Source organism: Lampetra fluviatilis, unplaced genomic scaffold, assembly GCF_964198595.1.
Source record: "Lampetra fluviatilis unplaced genomic scaffold, kcLamFluv1.1 SCAFFOLD_919, whole genome shotgun sequence".
NCBI lineage: Eukaryota > Metazoa > Chordata > Hyperoartia > Petromyzontiformes > Petromyzontidae > Lampetra > Lampetra fluviatilis.
In genome coordinates this window covers 15,738-39,111 of record NW_027621210.1, presented here as the reverse complement: position 1 = coordinate 39,111, position 23,374 = coordinate 15,738, and the positions used below count along the sequence as shown (strand labels likewise).

The 23,374-nt window shown below is 58.1% G+C and overlaps 1 protein-coding gene across 1 annotated transcript in view; it reads left to right on the top strand.

The window, feature by feature from the left end:
* Window positions 1-3,498: 3,498 nt before the first annotated feature.
* LOC144954932 (phosphatidylinositol-3,5-bisphosphate 3-phosphatase MTMR2-like) overlaps window positions 3,499-23,374 on the top strand; it is a gene marked incomplete at its 3' end in the record, with an annotated part of 32,386 nt that continues 12,510 nt past the window's right edge. Inside the window, 5 exon segments of the mRNA XM_078885302.1 lie at window positions 3,499-3,712; window positions 5,248-5,329; window positions 7,821-7,850; window positions 9,300-9,375; window positions 17,690-17,784. Of these exon segments, the coding sequence (XP_078741428.1) occupies window positions 3,627-3,712; window positions 5,248-5,329; window positions 7,821-7,850; window positions 9,300-9,375; window positions 17,690-17,784 (369 nt within the window).

The window sequence follows — 23,374 nt, the reverse complement described above, 5'->3', positions numbered from 1 at the left end:
GTAAGGGAGGGGGGTAGGGGGGGTAGTAGTGGAGGGGGGAGAGGTAGGGGGGTAGCGAGAGGGGGGGGGGTAGCAAGGGGGACTAGCGAGGGAGGGGGGGTAGCGAGGGGGGGGGTGTGGGGGGGGGCTAGGGAGAGGGGGGCTAGGGAGAGGATGGTAGCGAGAGGGGCTATCGAGGGGGGGGTAGCGAGGGGGTGTGTGTGTGTGTGGGGGTGGGGGGGGGCTCACGCTGACCCCCGTGCCCCTGCTGGACACGCGTGAGGAAGAGCTTCATAGCTCATCGGATTCCTCCTGCAGTCTCAACATGGATCCTGGGGGGGGGGGGGGGGAGAAGGGGAGGTGGGGGGGGGGGTAACGGGGTAGCGGGGGAGGGGGGATTTCAAAAAAAGGCGGGGTGGGGGGTTAGCGTGGGGGGGAGGGTCCAATGGGGGGGGGGGGCGGGGGCATTGCAGGGGGAGGGTCTAATGGGGGGGGCGAGGGGGGGGCGAGGGGGGGGTGGTGGGGGGGGTCATTGCGGGGGGAGGGTCCAATGGGGGGGGCGGGGGGGTAGCGGGGGGGGGGGCATCTCGGGGGGAGGATCCAATGGAGGGGCGGGGGGTGGTGGGGGGGGGGGGTCCAATGGGGGGGGGGGCGAGGGGTGGTGGGGGGGGCGGGGGCATTACGGGGGGAGGATCCAATGGGGGGGCGGGGGGGTAGCGGGGGGGGGGCATCTCGGGGGGAGGATCCAATGGGGGGGGCGGGGGGGTGGTGGGGGGGGGAGGGTCCAATGGAGGGGGGGCGGGGGGTGGTGGGGGGGGGTCCAATGGAGGGGGGGCGGGGGGTGGTGGGGGGGGTCCAATGGGGGGGGGGCGGGGGGTGGTGGGGGGGGGGTCCAATGGGGGGGGGCGGGGGGGTGGTGGGGGGGCGGGGGCATTACGGGGGGAGGGTCCAATGGGGGGGGCGGGGGGTGGTGGGGGGGCGGGGGCATCTCGGGGGGAGGATCCAATGGGGGGGCGGGGGGTGGTGGGGGGGGGAGGGTCCAATGGGGGGGGGGCGGGGGGGTGGTGGGGGGGGGTCCAATGGGGGGGGGGGCGGGGGGTGGTGGGGGGGCGGGGGCATTACGGGGGGAGGGTCCAATGGGGGGGCGGGGGGTAGCGGGGGGGGGGGGCATCTCGGGGGGAGGATCCAATGGGGGGGCGGGGGGTGGTGGGGGGGGGGAGGGTCCAATGGGGGGGGGGGCGGGGGGGTGGTGGGGGGGGGTCCAATGGGGGGGGGGGCGGGGGGGTGGTGGGGGGGCGGGGGCATTACGGGGGGGAGGGTCCAATGGGGGGGGGTGGTGGGGGGCGGGGGCATCTCTGGGGGAGGGTTAAATGTGGGGGGTAGGGGGGTCGGGGGGGTGGGGGCTGAGGGGGGGTGACTCACACCACGTGGTGGTGGAGGTGGTTCAGACGTTTCGTTGAGCTCCCGTTCGTGCGATGGTGGCCACATTAAAGTTGTCGTCTGTCTGTCTGTGTCTGTCTGTGTTTGTGTTTGTTTGTTTGTTTTTGTTTGTTTGCGGTGATTTGTTGACATTCCTTGACGACAATTTGCACGCCGATCGTGCCCTCTGCTGGACATTGGTGATATTTCGATTTAAAGCTTATGGGGCTGCAGGGATTCATTCATCTTCTTGGTTCTTTGGGTAAAGTCACGTAGAAGGGAAATAATAAAATAATAAAAATAAAACATTATAAAATAATAAATAAATCTATATTAAACATATAAACCAATAAAATAAAAATATATAAAACAATAAAATAATAAAAATATAAAACAATTAAATATTACATTTCGATTTAAAGCTTTCGTGAATGCAGGGATTCATCTTATTGGTTCTTTCGGTAAAGTCACGTCTTCACCTGAGGACGGCTGCTTGCGTTGTGGCCGAAACGTCGTGAGAATTGTATTTTATTATGTTTCATTTTTATTATTTTATTATTTCCATTCTACGTGGGAGCCTCCTCGAACCGCCATCATAGTCAGGGAGGAATTTTTTTTAATTAAAAAACAAAAAAAATTCTTTACGATTTTAACATTTGTTTTTAATGTTATTTATTAAAAAACTAAAAAAAAATTTTACGGTAATAAATAGACATCCTGTAGCGTGACGAAGAGCTTCGTAGACATTCAGATTCCCACGCACGGTGATGAATAGACATCGTGTAGCGTGACGAAGAGCTTCGCAGATCTTCAGATTCACCCACTGATTGTGTCACGTGGCTTCCGGAACACACCCCCTACGTCACTCCGCCCCGCCCCTCGCCCCATTGCCCCGCCCACCTTGACCGAGCGAGCCTCCTCGAGCCGCCATCATAGTCAGGGAGAAAAAAATTTTTTATTATAAAACAAACTAAAATTCTTTACGATTTTAACATATTTTTATTCCTATTTTGTATTTATTAAAAAACAAAAAAAAATGTATTTACGGTAATAAATAGACATTCTGTAGCGTGACGAAGAGCTTCGTAGACTTTCAGATTCACCCACTGATCATGTCACGTGGCTTCCGGACCACACCCCCCTCCTACGTCACTCCGCCCCGCCCCTCGCCCCAAGCCCCGCCCACTTTGACCGAGCGAACCTCCTCGAGCCGCCATCATAGTCAGGAAGGAATTTTTTTAATTAAAAAACAAACAAAAATTCTTTACGATTTTAACATATTTTTATTCAAATTTTTTATTTATTAAAAAACAAAACAAAAATGTTTACGGTAATAAATAGACATTCTGTAGCGTGACGAAGAGCTTTGTAGACTTTCAGATTCACCCACTGATCGTGTCACGTGGCTTCCGGACCACACCCCCCTCCTACGTCACTCCGCCCCGCCCCTCGACCCATTGCCCCGCCCACCTTGACCGAGCGAGCCTCCTCGAGCCGCCATCATAGTCAGGAAGGAATTTTTTTAATTAAAAAATAAACAAAAATTCTTTACGATTTTAACATATTTTTTTCCCAATGTTTTTATTTATTAAAAAACTAAAAAAAATGTTTACGGTAATAAATGGACATTCTGTAGCGTGACGAAGAGCTTTGTAGACTTTCAGATTCACCCACTGATCGTGTCACGTGGCTTCCGGACCACACCCCCCCCGCTACGTCACTCCGCCCCGCCCCTCGACCCATTGCCCCGCCCACCTTGACCGAGCGAGCCTCCTCGATCCGCCATCATAGTCAGGGAGGAATTTTTTTTATTATAAAACCAAAAAAATTCTTTACGATTTTAACATAATTTTTTTTAAAAAAAATTTTTATTAAAAAACAAACAAAAATTCTTTAAGATTTTAACATATTATTTCCCAATTTTTTTATTTATTAAAAAAACAAAAAAATGTATTTGCGGTAATAAATAGACATTCTGTGACGTCACGAAGAGCTTCGTAGACTTTCAGATTCACCCACTGATCGTGTCACGTGGCTTCCGGACCACACCCCCCCCTACGTCACTCCACCACGCCTCTGGCCACGCCCCTCGCCCTAAGCCCCGCCCACCTTGACCGAGCGAGCCTCCTCGAGCCGCCATCATTGTCAGGGAGGAATTTTTAACGAAACAATTTTTTTATTAAAAAACTAACCAAATTCTTTAACGATTTTAACATTTTTTTGCCACGATGGAGAAGAGCGAAAGCTCCGACTCCGTGGGCTCGAGATCCCTCCGCGCCGTATCGGCTCAGCGCAGCGACGAATCGCTGGACGGGTGAGCGCTCCGATCGACGTTTTTTTTTGTTTGGCCTAGTCGATTTCCCCGGGAGGGTTTTGGAGCCTCGGTCTTGTCTGGACGTCCCTACCGGGATCGAGGCGACTTTGCCCCCGGACGTGACCCCGACAACTGCCCCCACCCCTCCCGAGCGCCGGTCAAGCGACTGATTTTAACGAAATAAATGTAAAAGTTTTCGTCGTCAGCCGTATTCTATCCACTGCTAAACGAAGGCGTCGTTGTTTGGCGTTGTGGGTCCGCAAATAATCTTCTATAATCATAAATGGAGAGATTTTGTGGGGGAGCGGTGGCGCAGTGGTTAGCGCAACGGGGCGATCTGAACTTGGATTTCTTTTCAGGCGTCTTCCGACACCCCTAGGTCTGCTCGGCCTCAAATTAGTAATCTGGTGGTGGTCATAGGGGAGACAAAGGCGGCCGGGCGTGGCGCTGGATGCCCATACCCTCTGTGTGGACTAATCTCCATCTGTTCCATCTCTCTCCACCTTCTACACCGTGTGTGGACTAATCTCCATCTGTTCCATCTCACTCCACCTTCTACACCGTGTGTGGACTAATCTCCATCTGTTCCATCTCACTCCACCTTCTGCCCCGTGTGTGGACTAATCTCCATCTGTTCCATCTCACTCCACCTTCTACACCGTGTGTGGACTAATCTCCATCCGTTCCATCTCACTCCACCTTCTACACCGTGTGTGGACTAATCTCCATCTGTTCCATCTCACTCCACCTTCTACACCGTGTGTGGACTAATCTCCATCTGTTCCATCTCGCTCCACCTTCTACACCGTGTGTGGACTAATCTCCATCTGTTCCATCTCACTCCACCTTCTACACCGTGTGTGGACTAATCTCCATCTGTTCCATCTCGCTCCACCTTCTGCCCCGTGTGTGGACTAATCTCCATCTGTTCCATCTCACTCCACCTTCTACACCGTGTGGACTAATCTCCATCTGTTCCATCTCACTCCACCTTCTACCCCGTGTGTGGACTAATCTCCATCTGTTCCATCTCACTCCACCTTCTACCCCGTGTGTGGACTAATCTCCATCTGTTCCATCTCACTCCACCTTCTACCCCGTGTGTGGACTAATCTCCATCTGTTCCATCTCACTCCACCTTCTACCCCGTGTGTGGACTAATCTCCATCTGTTCCATCTCACTCCCTTCTACACCGTGTGTGGACTAATCTCCATCTGTTCCATCTCACTCCACCTTCTCCACCGTGTGTGGACTAATCTCCATCTGTTCCATCTCACTCCACCTTCTGCCCCGTGTGTGGACTAATCTCCATCTGTTCCATCTCACTCCACCTTCTGCCCCGTGTGTGGACTAATCTCCATCTGATCCATCTCCACCTTCTACCCCGAGTGTGGACTAATCTCCATCTGTTCCATCTCCCTTCTACACCGTGTGTGGACTAATCTCCATCTGTTCCATCTCTCTCCACCTTCTACCCCGTGTGTGGACTAATCTCCATCTGTTCCATCTCACTCCACCTTCTACACCTCCCCAGGTCTCCCGCCCGCTCCGGCCGCCTGCAGTCGCCCTCCGCGTCGTCTGCCGCATCCCAGGAGAGTCTCACCGCCGGCACGCGGGTAGGGCGTGCACCTAGCCTGGCACCGAGGGGTCGTTGCGGCGACGACGATCCAGGGTCACTCCTCATCCGGCCTGTTCGTGCCCAACCGCTCGCTCGCCCAATCGCTCACCCACTCACTCACCCACCTGCTCACCCGCTCGCTCACCCACTCGCTCGCCCACCCACTCGCTCACCTGCTCGCTCACCCATTCGCTCGCCCACCCACTCGCTCACCCCGCTCGCTCACCCACTCGCTCACTCACTCGCTCGCTCACCCACAAACCCACCCACTCACTCACCCACTCGCTCACCCGCTCATTCACCCTCTCGCTCGCCCACCCACAAACCCACCCACTCGCTCACCCGCTCGCTCACGTGCTCGCTCACCCGCTCACTCACCCACCTGCTCACCCGCTCGCTCGCTCACCCACTCGCTCGCCCACCCACTCACTCACGCACCCGCTCGCTCACCCACTCGCTCACCCACAAACCCAACCGCTCGCTCACACCGCTCGCTCACCCACTCGCTCACCCACAAACCCACCCACTCGCTCACCCGCTCGCTCGCTCACCCACTCGCTCGCCCACCCACTCACTCACGCACCCGCTCACCCGCTCGCTCACCCACTCACTCACCCACTCGCTCACCCACTCACTCACCCACTCGCTCACCCACTCACTCGCTCACCCACTCACTCACCCACTCGCTCACCCACTCACTCACTCACTCGCTCACCCACTCACTCACCCACTCGCTCACCCACTCACTCGCTCACCCACTCACTCGCTCACCCACTCACTCGCTCACCCACTCACTCGCTCACCCACTCACTCACTCACTCACTCACCCACCCACCCACTCACTCACTCACTCACCTGCTCACTCACTGACTCACCCACCCGCTCACTCACCCACTCGCTCACCCACTCACTCGCTCACCCACTCAATAACCCACCTATTCACTCACCCACCCACTCATTCAAACACCCACCCACCCACTCACCCACTCGCTCACCCACTCACTCGCTCAACCACTCAATAACCCACCCATTCACTCACCCACCCACTCATTCACCCACCCACCCGCTCACTCACCCACTCGCTCACCCACTCACTCGCTCACCCACTCAATAACCCACCCATTCACTCACCCACCCACTCATTCACCCACCCACCCACTCACTCACTCACCTGCTCACCCACTGACTCACCCACCCACCCACTCACTCACCCATTCACCCACTCACCCACCCACCCATTCACCCATCTGCTCACCCAGTCACTCACCCACCTGCTCACCCACCCACTCACTCACCCATTCACCCACTCACCCACCCTCCCATTCACCCATCTGCTCACCCAGTCACTCACCCACCCACTCACCCACCCACTCACCCATTCACCCACTCACCCACCCACCCACTCACCCACCCACCCACTCACTCACCTGCTCACCCACTGACTCACCCACCCACTCACCCACCCACTCACTCACCCATTCACCCACTCACCCACCCACCCATTCACCCATCTGCTCACCCAGTCACTCACCCACCCACTCACCCACCCACTCACTCACCCATTCACCCACTCACCCACCCACCCACTCACTCACCTGCTCACCTACTGACTCACCCACCCACTCACCCACCCACTCACTCACCCATTCACCCACTCACCCACCCACCCATTCACCCATCTGCTCACCCAGTCACTCACCCACCCACTCACCCACCCACTCACTCACCCATTCACCCACCCACTCACTCACTCACCTGCTCACCCACTGACTCACCCACCCACTCACCCACCCACTCACTCACCCATTCACCCACTCACCCACCCACCCATTCACCCATCTGCTCACCCAGTCACTCACCCACCCACTCACCCACCCACTCACTCACCCATTCACCCACTCACCCACCCACCCACTCACTCACCTGCTCACCTACTGACTCACCCACCCACTCACCCACCCACTCACTCACCCATTCACCCACTCACCCACCCACCCATTCACCCATCTGCTCACCCAGTCACTCACCCACCCACTCACCCACCCACTCACTCACCCATTCACCCACCCACTCACTCACTCACCTGCTCACCCACTGACTCACCCACCCACTCACCCACCCACTCACCCATTCACCCACTCACCCACCCACCCATTCACCCATCTGCTCACCCAGTCACTCACCCACCTGCCCACCCACCTGTTCACCCGCTTGCTCACCCACTCACCATTCCACCCACTCTTGCAAATTCGCTGTCTAATCGGCATCGCTGAGCCACCACGGGCTGAAGATGACGATGGTGATGGTGGTGATGATGCCACTGCTGTTGCTGCTGATTCTTCTGCTACTGATACTGATGGTGGTGATGATGCCACTGCTGTTGCTGCTGATGGTGGAGGTGGTGCTGCTGCAAATTATGATGATGATTCTTCTTCTGCCGCTGCTGCTGCTGCTGATGATGATGCTGCTGATGATTTTCTCTCTCACAGGTTCAGCCACAAGTGAGGCCCGAAGTCAGGGTGCGGTTGATGCACACACAGACACACACACAGACACACACAGACACACACACAGACACACACAGACACACACACAGACACACACAGACACACACAGACACACACACAGACACACACACACAGACACACACACAGACACACACAGACACACACATAGACACACACACACAGACACACACAGACACACACAGACACACACACAAACACACACAGACACACACAGACACACACACAGACACACACACACAGACACACACACAGACACACACACAGACACACACAGACACACACAGACACACACAGACACACACACAGACACACACACAGACACACACAAACACACACAGACACACACAGACACACACAGACACACACAGACACACACAGACACACACACAGACACACACACAGACACACACAGACACACACACACAGACACACACACAGACACACACACAGACACACACACAGACACACACACAGACACACACAGACACACACACAGACACACACACAGACACACACACAGACACACAGACACACAGACACACACAGACACACACACAGACACACACAGACACACACAGACACACACAGACACACACACAGACACACACACAGACACACACACAGACACACACACAGACACACACACAGACACACACACAGACACACAGACACACACAGACACACGCGCACCCACGCCACAGTTCCTCACACTCTCACACAGAGAAACGCACAGACACACACACACAGACACACACACACAGACACACATACACAGAAACACACACACAGACACACACAGATACACACATGCTCACACACATGCTCACACACACAGACACACACACAGTGAGACACACACACTGACACACACACTGACACACACACTGACACACACACTGACACACACACTGACACAGACACACACCCTGACACAGACACACACACACTGAAACACACACACTGACACACACACACAGACACACACACAGTGAGACACACACACACACACAGACACACACACAGTGACACACACACAGTGACACACACACAGTGACACACACACAGTGACACACACACAGAAACACACACACAGACACACACATCCTCACACACATGCTCACACACACAGTGACACACACACAGAAACACACACACAGACACACAGACACACATACACAGAAACACACACACAGACAGACACGCTCACACATGCTCAGACACACAGACACACACATGCTCACACACATGCTCACACACACAGAGTGACACACACACAGGAACACAGACACACACACACGCCACAGTTCCTAGCACTCGCACACAGACACACACACGCACGTTGTTGCTGTTGTTGATTGTAGTTGATTGTTGTGGGTTGTTGTTGTTGTTGTGGTGGTGGTGGTGGTGGTGGTGGTGGTTGTGGTGGTGGTGGTGGTGCAGGCTCTCAGGGAGAGGAATCAGCTGGCACAGATGGAGGAGGCACCGCTCCTCAAAGGAGAAATCATCGCAGAGATGGGTGAGGAACCACTCACCACTCGCTCACCACTCGCTCACCACTCACTCGCTCGCTCACCACTCGCTCACTCACTCACTCGCTCACCACTCGCTCACCACTCGCTCAACACTCGCTCACCACTGGCTCACCACTCGCTCAACACTCGCTCACCACTCGCTCACCACTCGCTCACCACTCGCTCACCACTCACTCACCACTCACTCACCACTCGCTCACCACTCGCTCACCACTCGCTCAACACTCGCTCACCACTGGCTCACCACTCGCTCAACACTCGCTCACCACTCGCTCACCACTCGCTCGCTCACTCACTCAACACTCGCTCACCACTCGCTCACCACTCGCTCACCACTCGCTCACCACTCACTCACCACTCACTCAACACTCACTCAACACTCGCTCACCACTCGCTCACCACTCGCTCACCACTCGCTCGCTCACTCACTCACCACTCACTCAACACTCACTCAACACTCGCTCACCACTCGCTCACCACTCGCTCACCACTCACTCAACACTCACTCGCTCACTCACTCACTCGCTCACCACTCGCTCACCACTCGCTCACCACTCGCTCACCACTCGCTCACCACTCGCTCACTCACTCACCACTCACTCACCACTCACTCACTCACCACTCGCTCACTCACTCACCACTCACTCACCACTCACTCACTCACCACTCACTCACTCGCTCACCACTCGCTCACCACTCGCTCACCACTCGCTCACCACTCGCTCACCACTCGCTCACTCACTCACCACTCACTCACCACTCACTCACTCACCACCCGCTCACTCACTCACCACTCACTCACCACTCACTCACTCACCACTCACTCACTCACCACTCACTCACCACTCACTCACCACTCACTCACCACTCACTCACTCACCACTCACTCACCACTCGCTCACCACTCACTCACCACTCACTCACCACTCACTCACTCACCACTCACTCACCACTCACTCACCACTCACTCACTCACCACTCACTCACCACTCACTCACCACTCACTCACCACTCACTCATTCACTCACCACTCACTCACCACTCACTCACTCACTCACCACTCACTCGCTCACTCACTCACCACTCACTCACCACTCACTCACTCACTCACCACTCACTCACCACTCACTCGCTCACTCACTCACCACTCACTCACTCACCACTCACTCACTCACCACTCACTCACCACTCACTCACTCACCACTCGCTCACCACTCACTCACTCACCACTCACTCACTCACTCACCACTTGCTCACCACTCACTCACCCACCACTCACTCACCACTCGCTCACCACTCACTCACTCACCACTCACTCACTCACCACTCACTCACCACTCACTCACTCACCACTCGCTCACTCACTCACCACTCGCTCACCACTCACTCACTCACCACTCGCTCACCACTCACTCGCTCACCACTCACTCACTCACTCACCACTCACTCACCACTCACTCACTCACCACTCACTCACTCACCACTCACTCACCACTCACTCACTCACCACTCACTCACTCACTCACCACTCACTCACTCACTCACCACTCACTCACCACTCACTCACTCACCACTCACTCACCACTCACTCACTCACCACTCACTCACCACTCACTCACCACTCACTCACCACTCACTCACTCACTCACCACTCACTCACCACTCACTCACCACTCACTCACCACTCACTCACCACTCACTCACTCACTCACCACTCACTCACCACTCACTCACCACTCACTCACCACTCGCTCACCACTCACTCACCACTCACTCACTCACCACTCACTCACCACTCACTCACTCACCACTCGCTCACCACTCACTCACTCACCACTCACTCACTCACTCACTCACCACTTGCTCACCACTCACTCACCCACCACTCACTCACCACTCGCTCACTCACCACTCACTCACTCACTCACTCACCACTTGCTCACCACTCACTCACCCACCACTCACTCACCACTCGCTCACCACTCACTCACTCACCACTCACCACTCACTCACTCACTCACCACTCACTCACTCACCACTCACTCACTCACCACTCACTCACTCACCACTCGCTCACCACTCACTCACTCACTCACCACTCACTCACTCACCACTCGCTCACCACTCACTCACTCACTCACCACTCGCTCACTCACTCACCACTCGCTCACCACTCAGTCACTCACCACTCACTCACTCACCACTCGCTCACTCACTCACCACTCGCTCACTCACTCACTCACCACTCACTCACTCACCACTCGCTCACCACTCACTCACTCACCACACACTCACTCACCACTCGCTCACCACTCACTCACTCACCACTCACTCACCACTCACTCACCACTCACTCACTCACCACTCACTCACCCACCACTCACTCACTCACTCACCACTCACTCGCTCACTCACCACTCGCTCACCACTCACTCACCACTCGCTCACCACTCACTCACCACTCGCTCACCACCCACTCACTCACTCACTCACTCACCACTCACTCACTCACCACTCACTCACTCACCACTCACTCACTCACCACTCACTCACCACTCACCACTCACTCGCTCACCACTCACTCACTCACCACTCGCTCACCACTCACTCACTCACCACTCACTCACTCACTCGCTCACCACTCAGTCACTCACCACTCACTCAATCACTCACCACTCACTCACTCACCACGCGCTCGCTCACCACTCGCTCGCCCCTCACTCACCACTCGCTCACCACTCACTCACTCACCACTCACTCACCACTCGCTCACTCACCACTCACTCACCACTCACTCACCACTCGCTCACCACTCACTCACCACTCACTCACCACTCACTCACCACTCACTCACTCACCACTCACTCACCACTCACTCACCACTCACTCACCACTCACTCACTCACTCACCACTCACTCACCACTCACTCACCACTCACTCACCACTCACTCACCACTCACTCACTCACTCACCACTCACTCACCACTCACTCACCACTCACTCACCACTCGCTCACCACTCACTCACCACTCACTCACTCACCACTCACTCACCACTCACTCACTCACCACTCGCTCACCACTCACTCACTCACCACTCACTCACTCACTCACCACTTGCTCACCACTCACTCACCCACCACTCACTCACCACTCGCTCACTCACCACTCACTCACTCACTCACCACTTGCTCACCACTCACTCACCCACCACTCACTCACCACTCGCTCACCACTCACTCACTCACCACTCACCACTCACTCACTCACTCACCACTCACTCACTCACCACTCACTCACTCACTCACCACTCACTCACTCACCACTCGCTCACCACTCACTCACTCACTCACCACTCACTCACTCACCACTCGCTCACCACTCACTCACTCACTCACCACTCGCTCACTCACTCACCACTCGCTCACCACTCAGTCACTCACCACTCACTCACTCACCACTCGCTCACTCACTCACCACTCGCTCACTCACTCACTCACCACTCACTCACTCACCACTCGCTCACCACTCACTCACTCACCACACACTCACTCACCACTCGCTCACCACTCACTCACTACCCACTCACTCACCACTCACTCACCACTCGCTCACCACTCACTCACCACTCGCTCACCACTCACTCACCACTCGCTCACCACTCACTCACTCACTCGCTCACCACTCACTCACCACTCGCTCACCACTCACTCACTCACCACTCACTCACTCACCACTCACTCACTCACTCACCACTCGCTCACCACTCACTCACTCACCACTCACTCACCACTCGCTCACCACTCACTCACTCACCACTCACTCACCACTCACCACTCGCTCACCACTCACTCACTCACCACTCACTCACTCACCACTCCCTCACTCACCACTCGCTCACCACTCACTCACTCACCACTCACTCACTCACTCACCACTCGCTCACCACTCACTCACTCACCACTCACTCACTCACCACTCACTCACTCACCACTCGCTCACCACTCACTCACTCACCACTCACTCACTCACCACTCTCACCACTCACTCGCTCACTCACCACTCGCTCACCACTCACTCACCACTCGCTCACCACTCACTCACCACTCACCACTCACTCACTCACTCACCACTCACTCGCTCACCACTCGCTCGCTCACCACTCGCTCACCACTCACTCACCACTCGCTCACCACTCACTCACCCACCACTCACTCACTCACTCACCACTCACTCACCCACCACTCACTCACTCACTCACCACTCGCTCACCACTCGCTCGCTCACCACTCACTCACCACTCGCTCACCACTCGCTCACCACTCGCTCACCACTCACTCACCACTCACTCACCACTCACTCACCACTCACTCACTCACCACTCACTCACCCACCACTCACTCACTCACTCACCACTCACTCGCTCACTCACCACTCGCTCACCACTCACTCACCACTCGCTCACCACTCACTCACCACTCGCTCACCACCCACTCACTCACTCACTCACTCACCACTCACTCACTCACCACTCACTCACTCACCACTCACTCACTCACCACTCACTCACCACTCACCACTCACTCACTCACCACTCACTCACCACTCGCTCACTCACCACTCACTCACCACTCACTCACCACTCGCTCACCACTCACTCACCACTCACTCACCACTCGCTCACTCACCACTCACTCACCACTCACTCACCACTCGCTCACCACTCACTCACTCACCACTCACTCACTCACTCACCACTCGCTCACCACTCACTCACTCACCACTCGCTCACCACTCACTCACTCACTCACCACTCACTCACTCACCACTCACTCACTCACCACTCGCTCACCACTCACTCACTCACCACTCGCTCACCACTCACTCACCACTCACTCACTCACCACTCACTCACTCACCACTCACTCACTCACTCACCACTCACTCACTCACCACTCACTCACCACTCACTCACTCACTCACCACTCACTCACCACTCACTCACTCACTCACCACTCGCTCACCACTCACTCACTCACCACTCACTCACTCACCACTCACTCACCACTCACTCACTCACCACTCGCTAACCACTCACTCACTCACCACTCACTCACCGCTCGCTCACCACTCACTCACTCACCACTCACTCACTCACCACTCACTCACTCACCACTCACTCACCACTCGCTAACCACTCACTCACTCACCACTCACTCACCACTCGCTCACCACTCACTCACTCACCACTCACTCACTCACCACTCGCTAACCACTCACTCACTCACCACTCACTCACCGCTCGCTCACCACTCACTCACCACTCGCTCACCACTCACTCACTCACTCGCTCACCACTCACTCACCCCTCGCTCACCACTCACTCACTCACTCACCACTCACTCACCACTCACTCACTCACTCACCACTCGCTCACTCACTCACTCACCACTCACTCACCACTCACTCACTCACCACTCACTCACCACTCACTCACTCACCACTCACTCACCACTCACTCACTCACCACTCGCTCACCACTCACTCACTCACCACTCGCTCACCACTCAGTCACTCACCACTCACTCACTCACCACTCACTCACCACTCACTCACCACTCGCTCACCACTCACTCACCACTCACTCACTCACCACTCGCTCACCACTCACTCACTCACCACTCGCTCACTCACTCACTCACTCGCTCACCACTCAGTCACTCACCACTCACTCACTCACCACTCACTCGCTCACTCACCACTCGCTCACCACTCACTCACCACTCGCTCACTCACTCACTCACCACTCGCTCACCACTCACTCACTCACCACTCACTCACTCACCACTCACTCGCTCACTCACCACTCGCTCACCACTCACTCACTCACCACTCACTCACTCACCACTCACTCGCTCACTCACCACTCGCTCACCACTCACTCACTCACCACTCACTCACCACTCACTCACCACTCACTCACCACTCACTCGCTCACTCACCACTCGCTCACCACTCACTCACCACTCACTCACTCACTCACTCACCACTCACTCACCACTCACTCACCACTCACTCACCACTCACTCGCTCACTCACCACTCGCTCACCACTCACTCACCACTCGTTCACCACTCACTCACTCACTCACCACTCGCTCACCACTCGTTCACCACTCGCTCACCACTCGCTCACCACTCGCTCACCACTCGCTCACCACTCACTCACTCACCACTCACTCACCACTCGCTCACTCACTAACTACTCACTCACCACTCGCTCACCACTCGCTCACCACTCGCTCACCACTCACTCACTCACCACTCACTCACCACTCGCTCACTTACTAACTACTCACTCACTCACCACTCACTCACCACTCACTCACCACTCACTCACTCACTCACCACTCGCTCACCACTCGCTCACCACTCGCTCACCACTCACTCACTCACCACTCACTCACCACTCACTCACCACTCACTCACCACTCGCTCACCACTCGCTCACCACTCGCTCACCACTCGCTCACCACTCACTCACTCACCACTCGCTCACCACTCGCTCACCACTCGCTCACCACTCGCTCACTCACTCACCACTCACTCACTCACCACTCGCTCACCACTCGCTCACCACTCGCTCACCACTCACTCACCACTCACTCACCACTCGCTCACTCACTAACTACTCACCACTCACTCACCACTCACTCACCACTCACTCACCACTCACTCAGCACTCACTCACCACTCACTCACTCACCACTCACTCAGCACTCACTCACCACTCACTCGCTCACCACTCGCTCACCACTCACTCACCACTCACTCACCACTCGCTCACTCACTAACTACTCACCACTCACTCACCACTCACTCACCACTCACTCACCACTCACTCACCACTCGCTCACCACTCACTCACTCACCACTCACTCAGCACTCACTCACCACTCACTCACTCACCACTCACTCACCACTCACTCACCACTCACTCGCTCACTCACCACTCACTCACCACTCGCTCACCACTCACTCACTCACCACTCACTCACCACTCGCTCACCACTCGCTCACCACTCGCTCACCACTCACTCACTCACCACTCACTCACCACTCGCTCACTCACTAACTACTCACTCACTCACCACTCACTCACCACTCACTCGCTCACTCACCACTCGCTCACCACTCACTCACCACTCGTTCACCACTCACTCACTCACTCACCACTCGCTCACCACTCGCTCACCACTCGCTCACCACTCACTCACCACTCACTCACCACTCGCTCACCACTCGCTCACCACTCGCTCACCACTCGCTCACCACTCGCTCACTCACCACTCACTCACCACTCGCTCACTCACTAACTACTCACTCACTCACCACTCACTCACCACTCACTCGCTCACTCACCACTCGCTCACCACTCACTCACCACTCGTTCACCACTCACTCACTCACTCACCACTCGCTCACCACTCGCTCACCACTCGCTCACCACTCGCTCACCACTCACTCGCTCACCACTCACTCACCACTCACTCACCACTCGCTCACCACTCGCTCACCACTCGCTCACCACTCGCTCACCACTCACTCACTCACCACTCGCTCACCACTCACTCACCACTCGCTCACCACTCACTCACCACTCACTCGCTCACCACTCGCTCACCACTCGCTCACCACTCGCTCACCACACACACCCAGACACCGCACTCACCGCTCACCTAGCCCTCCTTGCCCCGCCCCCTCCTTGCCCCGCCCCCTCCTTGCCCCGCCCCCTCCTTGCCCCGCCCCTCCTTGCCCCGCCCCCTCCTTGCCCCGCCCCCTTGTTGCCCCGCCCCTCCTTGCCCCGCCCCCTCCTTGCCCCGCCCCCTCCTTGCCCCGCCCCCTCCTTGCCCCGCCCCCTCCTTGCCCCGCCCCCTCCTTGCCCCGCCCCCTCCTTGCCCCGCCCCTCCTTGCCCCGCCCCCTCCTTGCCCCTACTGTGCCCCGCCCCCTCCTTGCCCCGCCCCCTCCTTGCCCCGCCCCCTCCTTGCCCCGCCCCCTCCTTGCCCCGCCCCCTCCTTGCCCCGCCCCTCCTTGCCCCGCCCCCTCCTTGCCCCTACTGTGCCCCGCCCCCTCCTTGCCCCGCCCCCTCCTTGCCCCGCCCCCTCCTTGCCCCGCCCCCTCCTTGCCCCGCCCCCTCCTTGCCCCGCCCCCTCCTTGCCCCGCCCCCTCCTTGCCCCGCCCCCTCCTTGCCCCTACTGTGCCCCGCCCCCTCCTTGCCCCGCCCCCTCCGTGACGTAGCGAAGGACGTGGCCTACATCTGCCCGTTCACGGGAGCCGCACGAGGAACTCTCTCCATCACCAACTACAAGCTCTACTTCAAGAGCAGCGAGAGGGTGGGTGGGGGGGTGGGTGGGTGGGGGGGTGGGGTGGGTGAGTGGGTGGGGGGGTGGGTGGGGGGTGGGTGGGTGGGGGGGTGGGTGGGTGGGGGGGTGGGGTGGGTGAGTGGGTGGGGGGGTGAGTGGGGGGGTGGGTGGGGGGGTGGCAGGAGGAACTCTCTCCATCACCAACTACAAGCTCTACTTCAAGAGCAGCGAGAGGGTGGGTGGGGGGGCACGGTGGGGGGCACAGTGGGGGGCACGGTGGGTGGGTGAGTGGGTGGGGGGGTGAGTGGGGGGGTGGGTGGGGGGTGGGTGGGGGGTGGGTGAGTGGGTGGGGGGGTGGGTGGGGGGTGGGTGGGTGGGGGGGGAGGGGTGAGTGGTGGGGTGGGTGGGGGGGTGGCAGGAGGAACTCTCTCCATCACCAACTACAAGCTCTACTTCAAGAGCAGCGAGAGGGTGGGTGGGGGGGTGGGTGGGGGGGTGGGGTGGGTGGGGGGGGGGGTGAGTGGGTGGGGGGGGTGGGTGGGGGGTGGGGTGGGTGAGTGGGTGGGGGGGTGGGTGGGGGGTGGGTGGGTGGGGGGGGAGGGGTGAGTGGGGGGGTGGGTGGGGGGGTGGCAGGAGGAACTCTCTCCATCACCAACTACAAGCTCTACTTCAAGAGCAGCGAGAGGGTGGGTGGGGGGGCACGGTGGGGGGCACAGTGGGGGGCACGGTGGGTGGGTGAGTGGGTGGGTGGGTGAGTGGGTGGGGGGGTGGGTGGGGGGTGGGTGGGTGGGGGGGGAGGGGTGAGTGGGGGGGTGGGTGGGGGGGTGGCAGGAGGAACTCTCTCCATCACCAACTACAAGCTCTACTTCAAGAGCAGCGAGAGGGTGGGTGGGGGGGGTGGGTGGGGGGGGGGGGTGGGGGGGTGGGTGGGTGGGGGGTGGGTGGGTGGGGGGGTGGGTGGGGGGTGGGTGGGGTGGGTGGGTGGGGGGGTGGGTGGGTGGGGGGGTGGGTGGGGGGTGGGTGGGTGGGGGGGTGGGTGGGGGGTGGGTGGGGGGGGTGGGTGGGGGGAGGGGTGAGTGGGGGGGTGGGCGAGTGACGCTGTTGGTGAGTGACGCTGCTGGTGAGTGACGCTGTTGGTGAGTGACGCTGTTGGTGAGTGACGCTGTTGGTGAGTGACGCTGTTGGTGAGTGACGCTGCTGGTGAGTGACGCTGCTGGTGAGTGACGCTGCTGGTGAGTGACGCTGTTGGTGAGTGACGCTGCTGGTGAGTGACGCTGTTGGTGGGTGACGCTGCTGGTGAGTGACGCTGTTGGTGAGTGACGCTGCTGGTGAGTGACGCTGCTGGTGAGTGACGCTGTTGGTGAGTGACGCTGTTGGTGAGTGACGCTGCTGGTGAGTGACGCTGCTGGTGAGTGACGCTGTTGGTGAGTGACGCTGCTGGTGAGTGACGCTGCTGGTGAGTGACGCTGTTGGTGAGTGACGCTGCTGGTGAGTGACGCTGTTGGTGAGTGACGCTGTTGGTGAGTGACGCTGCTGGTGGGTGACGCTGCTGGTGAGTGACGCTGTTGGTGAGTGACGCTGCTGGTGAGTGACGCTGCTGGTGAGTGACGCTGTTGGTGAGTGACGCTGTTGGTGAGTGACGCTGTTGGTGAGTGACGCTGCTGGTGAGTGACGCTGCTGGTGGGTGACGCTGCTGGTGAGTGACGCTGTTGGTGAGTGACGCTGCTGGTGAGTGACGCTGCTGGTGAGTGACGCTGTTGGTGAGTGACGCTGCTGGTGAGTGACGCTGTTGGTGAGTGACGCTGCTGGTGAGTGACGCTGCTGGTGAGTGACGCTGTTGGTGAGTGACGCTGTTGGTGAGTGACGCTGTTGGTGAGTGACGCTGCTGGTGAGTGACGCTGTTGGTGAGTGACGCTGCTGGTGAGTGACGCTGTTGGTGAGTGACGCTGTTGGTGAGTGACGCTGCTGGTGAGTGACGCTGCTGGTGAGTGACGCTGTTGGTGAGTGACGCTGCTGGTGAGTGACGCTGCTGGTGAGTGACGCTGTTGGTGAGTGACGCTGCTGGTGAGTGACGCTGTTGGTGAGTGACGCTGTTGGTGAGTGACGCTGCTGGTGGTGACGCTGCTGGTGAGTGACGCTGTTGGTGAGTGACGCTGCTGGTGAGTGACGCTGCTGGTGAGTGACGCTGTTGGTGAGTGACGCTGCTGGTGAGTGACGCTGTTGGTGAGTGACGCTGTTGGTGAGTGACGCTGCTGGTGAGTGACGCTGCTGGTGAGTGACGCTGTTGGTGAGTGACGCTGCTGGTGAGTGACGCTGTTGGTGAGTGACGCTGTTGGTGAGTGACGCTGTTGGTGAGTGACGCTGTTGGTGAGTGACGCTGCTGGTGAGTGACGCTGCTGGTGAGTGACGCTGCTGGTGAGTGACGCTGCTGGTGAGTGACGCTGCTGGTGAGTGACGCTGCTGGTGAGTGACGCTGCTGGTGAGTGACGCTGCTGGTGAGTGACGCTGTTGGTGAGTGACGCTGTTGGTGAGTGACGCTGCTGGTGAGTGACGCTGTTGGTGAGTGACGGTGCTGGTGAGTGACGCTGCTGGTGAGTGACGGTGCTGGTGAGTGACGCTGTTGGTGAGTGACGCTGTTGGTGAGTGACGCTGCTGGTGAGTGACGCTGCTGGTGAGTGACGGTGCTGGTGAGTGACGCTGCTGGTGAGTGACGGTGCTGGTGAGTGACGCTGTTGGTGAGTGACGCTGTTGGTGAGTGACGCTGCTGGTGAGTGACGCTGCTGGTGAGTGACGCTGTTGGTGAGTGACGCTGCTGGTGAGTGACGGTGCTGGTGAGTGACGCTGTTGGTGAGTGACGCTGTTGGTGAGTGACGCTGTTGGTGAGTGACGGTGCTGGTGAGTGACGGTGCTGGTGAGTGACGCTGTTGGTGAGTGACGGTGCTGGTGAGTGACGCTGCTGGTGAGTGACGCTGCTGGTGAGTGACGCTGCTGGTGAGTGACGCTGTTGGTGAGTGACGGTGCTGGTGAGTGACGGTGCTGGTGAGTGACGCTGCTGGTGAGTGACGCTGCTGGTGAGTGACGGTGCTGGTGAGTGACGCTGTTGGTGAGTGACGCTGTTGGTGAGTGACGCTGCTGGTGAGTGACGCTGCTGGTGAGTGACGCTGTTGGTGAGTGACGCTGCTGGTGAGTGACGCTGCTGGTGAGTGACGGTGCTGGTGAGTGACGCTGTTGGTGAGTGACGCTGTTGGTGAGTGACGCTGCTGGTGAGTGACGCTGCTGGTGAGTGACGCTGCTGGTGAGTGACGCTGTTGGTGAGTGACGCTGTTGGTGAGTGACGCTGCTGGTGAGTGACGCTGTTGGTGAGTGACGCTGTTGGTGAGTGGTGGTGAGTGACGCTGCTGGTGAGTGACGCTGCTGGTGAGTGACGCTGTTGGTGAGTGACGCTGTTGGTGAGTGGTGGTGAGTGACGCTGTTGGTGAGTGACGCTGCTGGTGAGTGGTGGTGAGTGACGCTGTTGGTGAGTGACGCTGTTGGTGAGTGACGCTGTTGGTGAGTGGTGGTGAGTGACGCTGTTGGTGAGTGACGCTGCTGGTGAGTGACGCTGTTGGTGAGTGACGCTGTTGGTGAGTGGTGGTGAGTGACGCTGTTGGTGAGTGACGCTGCTGGTGAGTGGTGGTGAGTGACGCTGCTGGTGAGTGACGCTGTTGGTGAGTGACGCTGCTGGTGAGTGGTGGTGAGTGACGCTGCTGGTGAGTGACGCTGTTGGTGAGTGACGCTGCTGGTGAGTGACGCTGTTGGTGAGTGACGCTGCTGGTGAGTGACGCTGCTGGTGAGTGACGCTGTTGGTGAGTGACGCTGTTGGTGAGTGACGCTGTTGGTGAGTGACGCTGTTGGTGAGTGACGCTGCTGGTGAGTGACGCTGTTGGTGAGTGACGCTGTTGGTGAGTGACGCTGTTGGTGAGTGACGCTGCTGGTGAGTGACGCTGCTGGTGAGTGACGCTGTTGGTGAGTGACGCTGTTGGTGAGTGACGCTGCTGGTGAGTGACGCTGCTGGTGAGTGACGGTGTTGGTGAGTGACGGTGTTGGTGAGTGACGGTGCTGGTGAGTGACGCTGCTGGTGAGTGACGGTGCTGGTGAGTGACGCTGCTGGTGAGTGACGGTGCTGGTGAGTGACGCTGCTGGTGAGTGACGCTGCTGGTGAGTGACGGTGTTGGTGAGTGACGCTGCTGGTGAGTGACGCTGCTGGTGAGTGACGCTGCTGGTGAGTGGCGCTGCTGGTGAGTGACGCTGCTGGTGAGTGACGCTGCTGGTGAGTGACGGTGTTGGTGAGTGACGCTGTTGGTGAGTGACGCTGCTGGTGAGTGACGCTGTTGGTGAGTGACGCTGTTGGTGAGTGACGCTGCTGGTGAGTGACGCTGCTGGTGAGTGACGCTGCTGGTGAGTGACGCTGCTGGTGAGTGACGCTGTTGGTGAGTGACGGTGAGTGACGCTGCTGGTGAGTGACGCTGTTGGTGAGTGACGCTGCTGGTGAGTGACGCTGTTGGTGAGTGACGCTGTTGGTGAGTGACGCTGCTGGTGAGTGACGCTGCTGGTGAGTGACGCTGCTGGTGAGTGACGGTGTTGGTGAGTGACGCTGTTGGTGAGTGACGCTGCTGGTGAGTGACGCTGTTGGTGAGTGACGCTGCTGGTGAGTGACGCTGCTGGTGAGTGACGCTGTTGGTGAGTGACGCTGTTGGTGAGTGACGCTGTTGGTGAGTGACGCTGCTGGTGAGTGACGCTGCTGGTGAGTGACGCTGCTGGTGAGTGACGCTGTTGGTGAGTGACGCTGCTGGTGAGTGACGCTGCTGGTGAGTGACGCTGCTGGTGAGTGACGCTGCTGGTGAGTGTTGGTGAGTGACGCTGCTGGTGAGTGACGCTGTTGGTGAGTGACGCTGCTGGTGAGTGACGCTGCTGGTGAGTGTTGGTGAGTGACGCTGCTGGTGAGTGACGGTGCTGGTGAGTGACGCTGCTGGTGAGTGTTGGTGAGTGACGCTGTTGGTGAGTGACGCTGCTGGTGAGTGACGCTGTTGGTGAGTGACGCTGCTGGTGAGTGACGCTGTTGGTGAGTGACGCTGCTGGTGAGTGACGCTGCTGGTGAGTGACGCTGCTGGTGAGTGACGCTGTTGGTGAGTGACGCTGCTGGTGAGTGACGCTGCTGGTGAGTGGTGGTGAGTGACGCTGCTGGTGAGTGACGCTGCTGGTGAGTGACGCTGCTGGTGAGTGACGGTGTTGGTGAGTGACGCTGCTGGTGAGTGACGCTGTTGGTGAGTGACGCTGCTGGTGAGTGACGCTGCTGGTGAGTGACGCTGCTGGTGAGTGACGCTGCTGGTGAGTGACGCTGTTGGTGAGTGACGCTGTTGGTGAGTGACGGTGAGTGACGCTGCTGGTGAGTGACGCTGCTGGTGAGTGACGCTGTTGGTGAGTGACGCTGCTGGTGAGTGACGCTGCTGGTGAGTGACGCTGTTGGTGAGTGACGCTGCTGGTGAGTGACGCTGTTGGTGAGTGACGCTGCTGGTGAGTGACGCTGCTGGTGAGTGACGCTGCTGGTGAGTGACGCTGTTGGTGAGTGACGCTGCTGGTG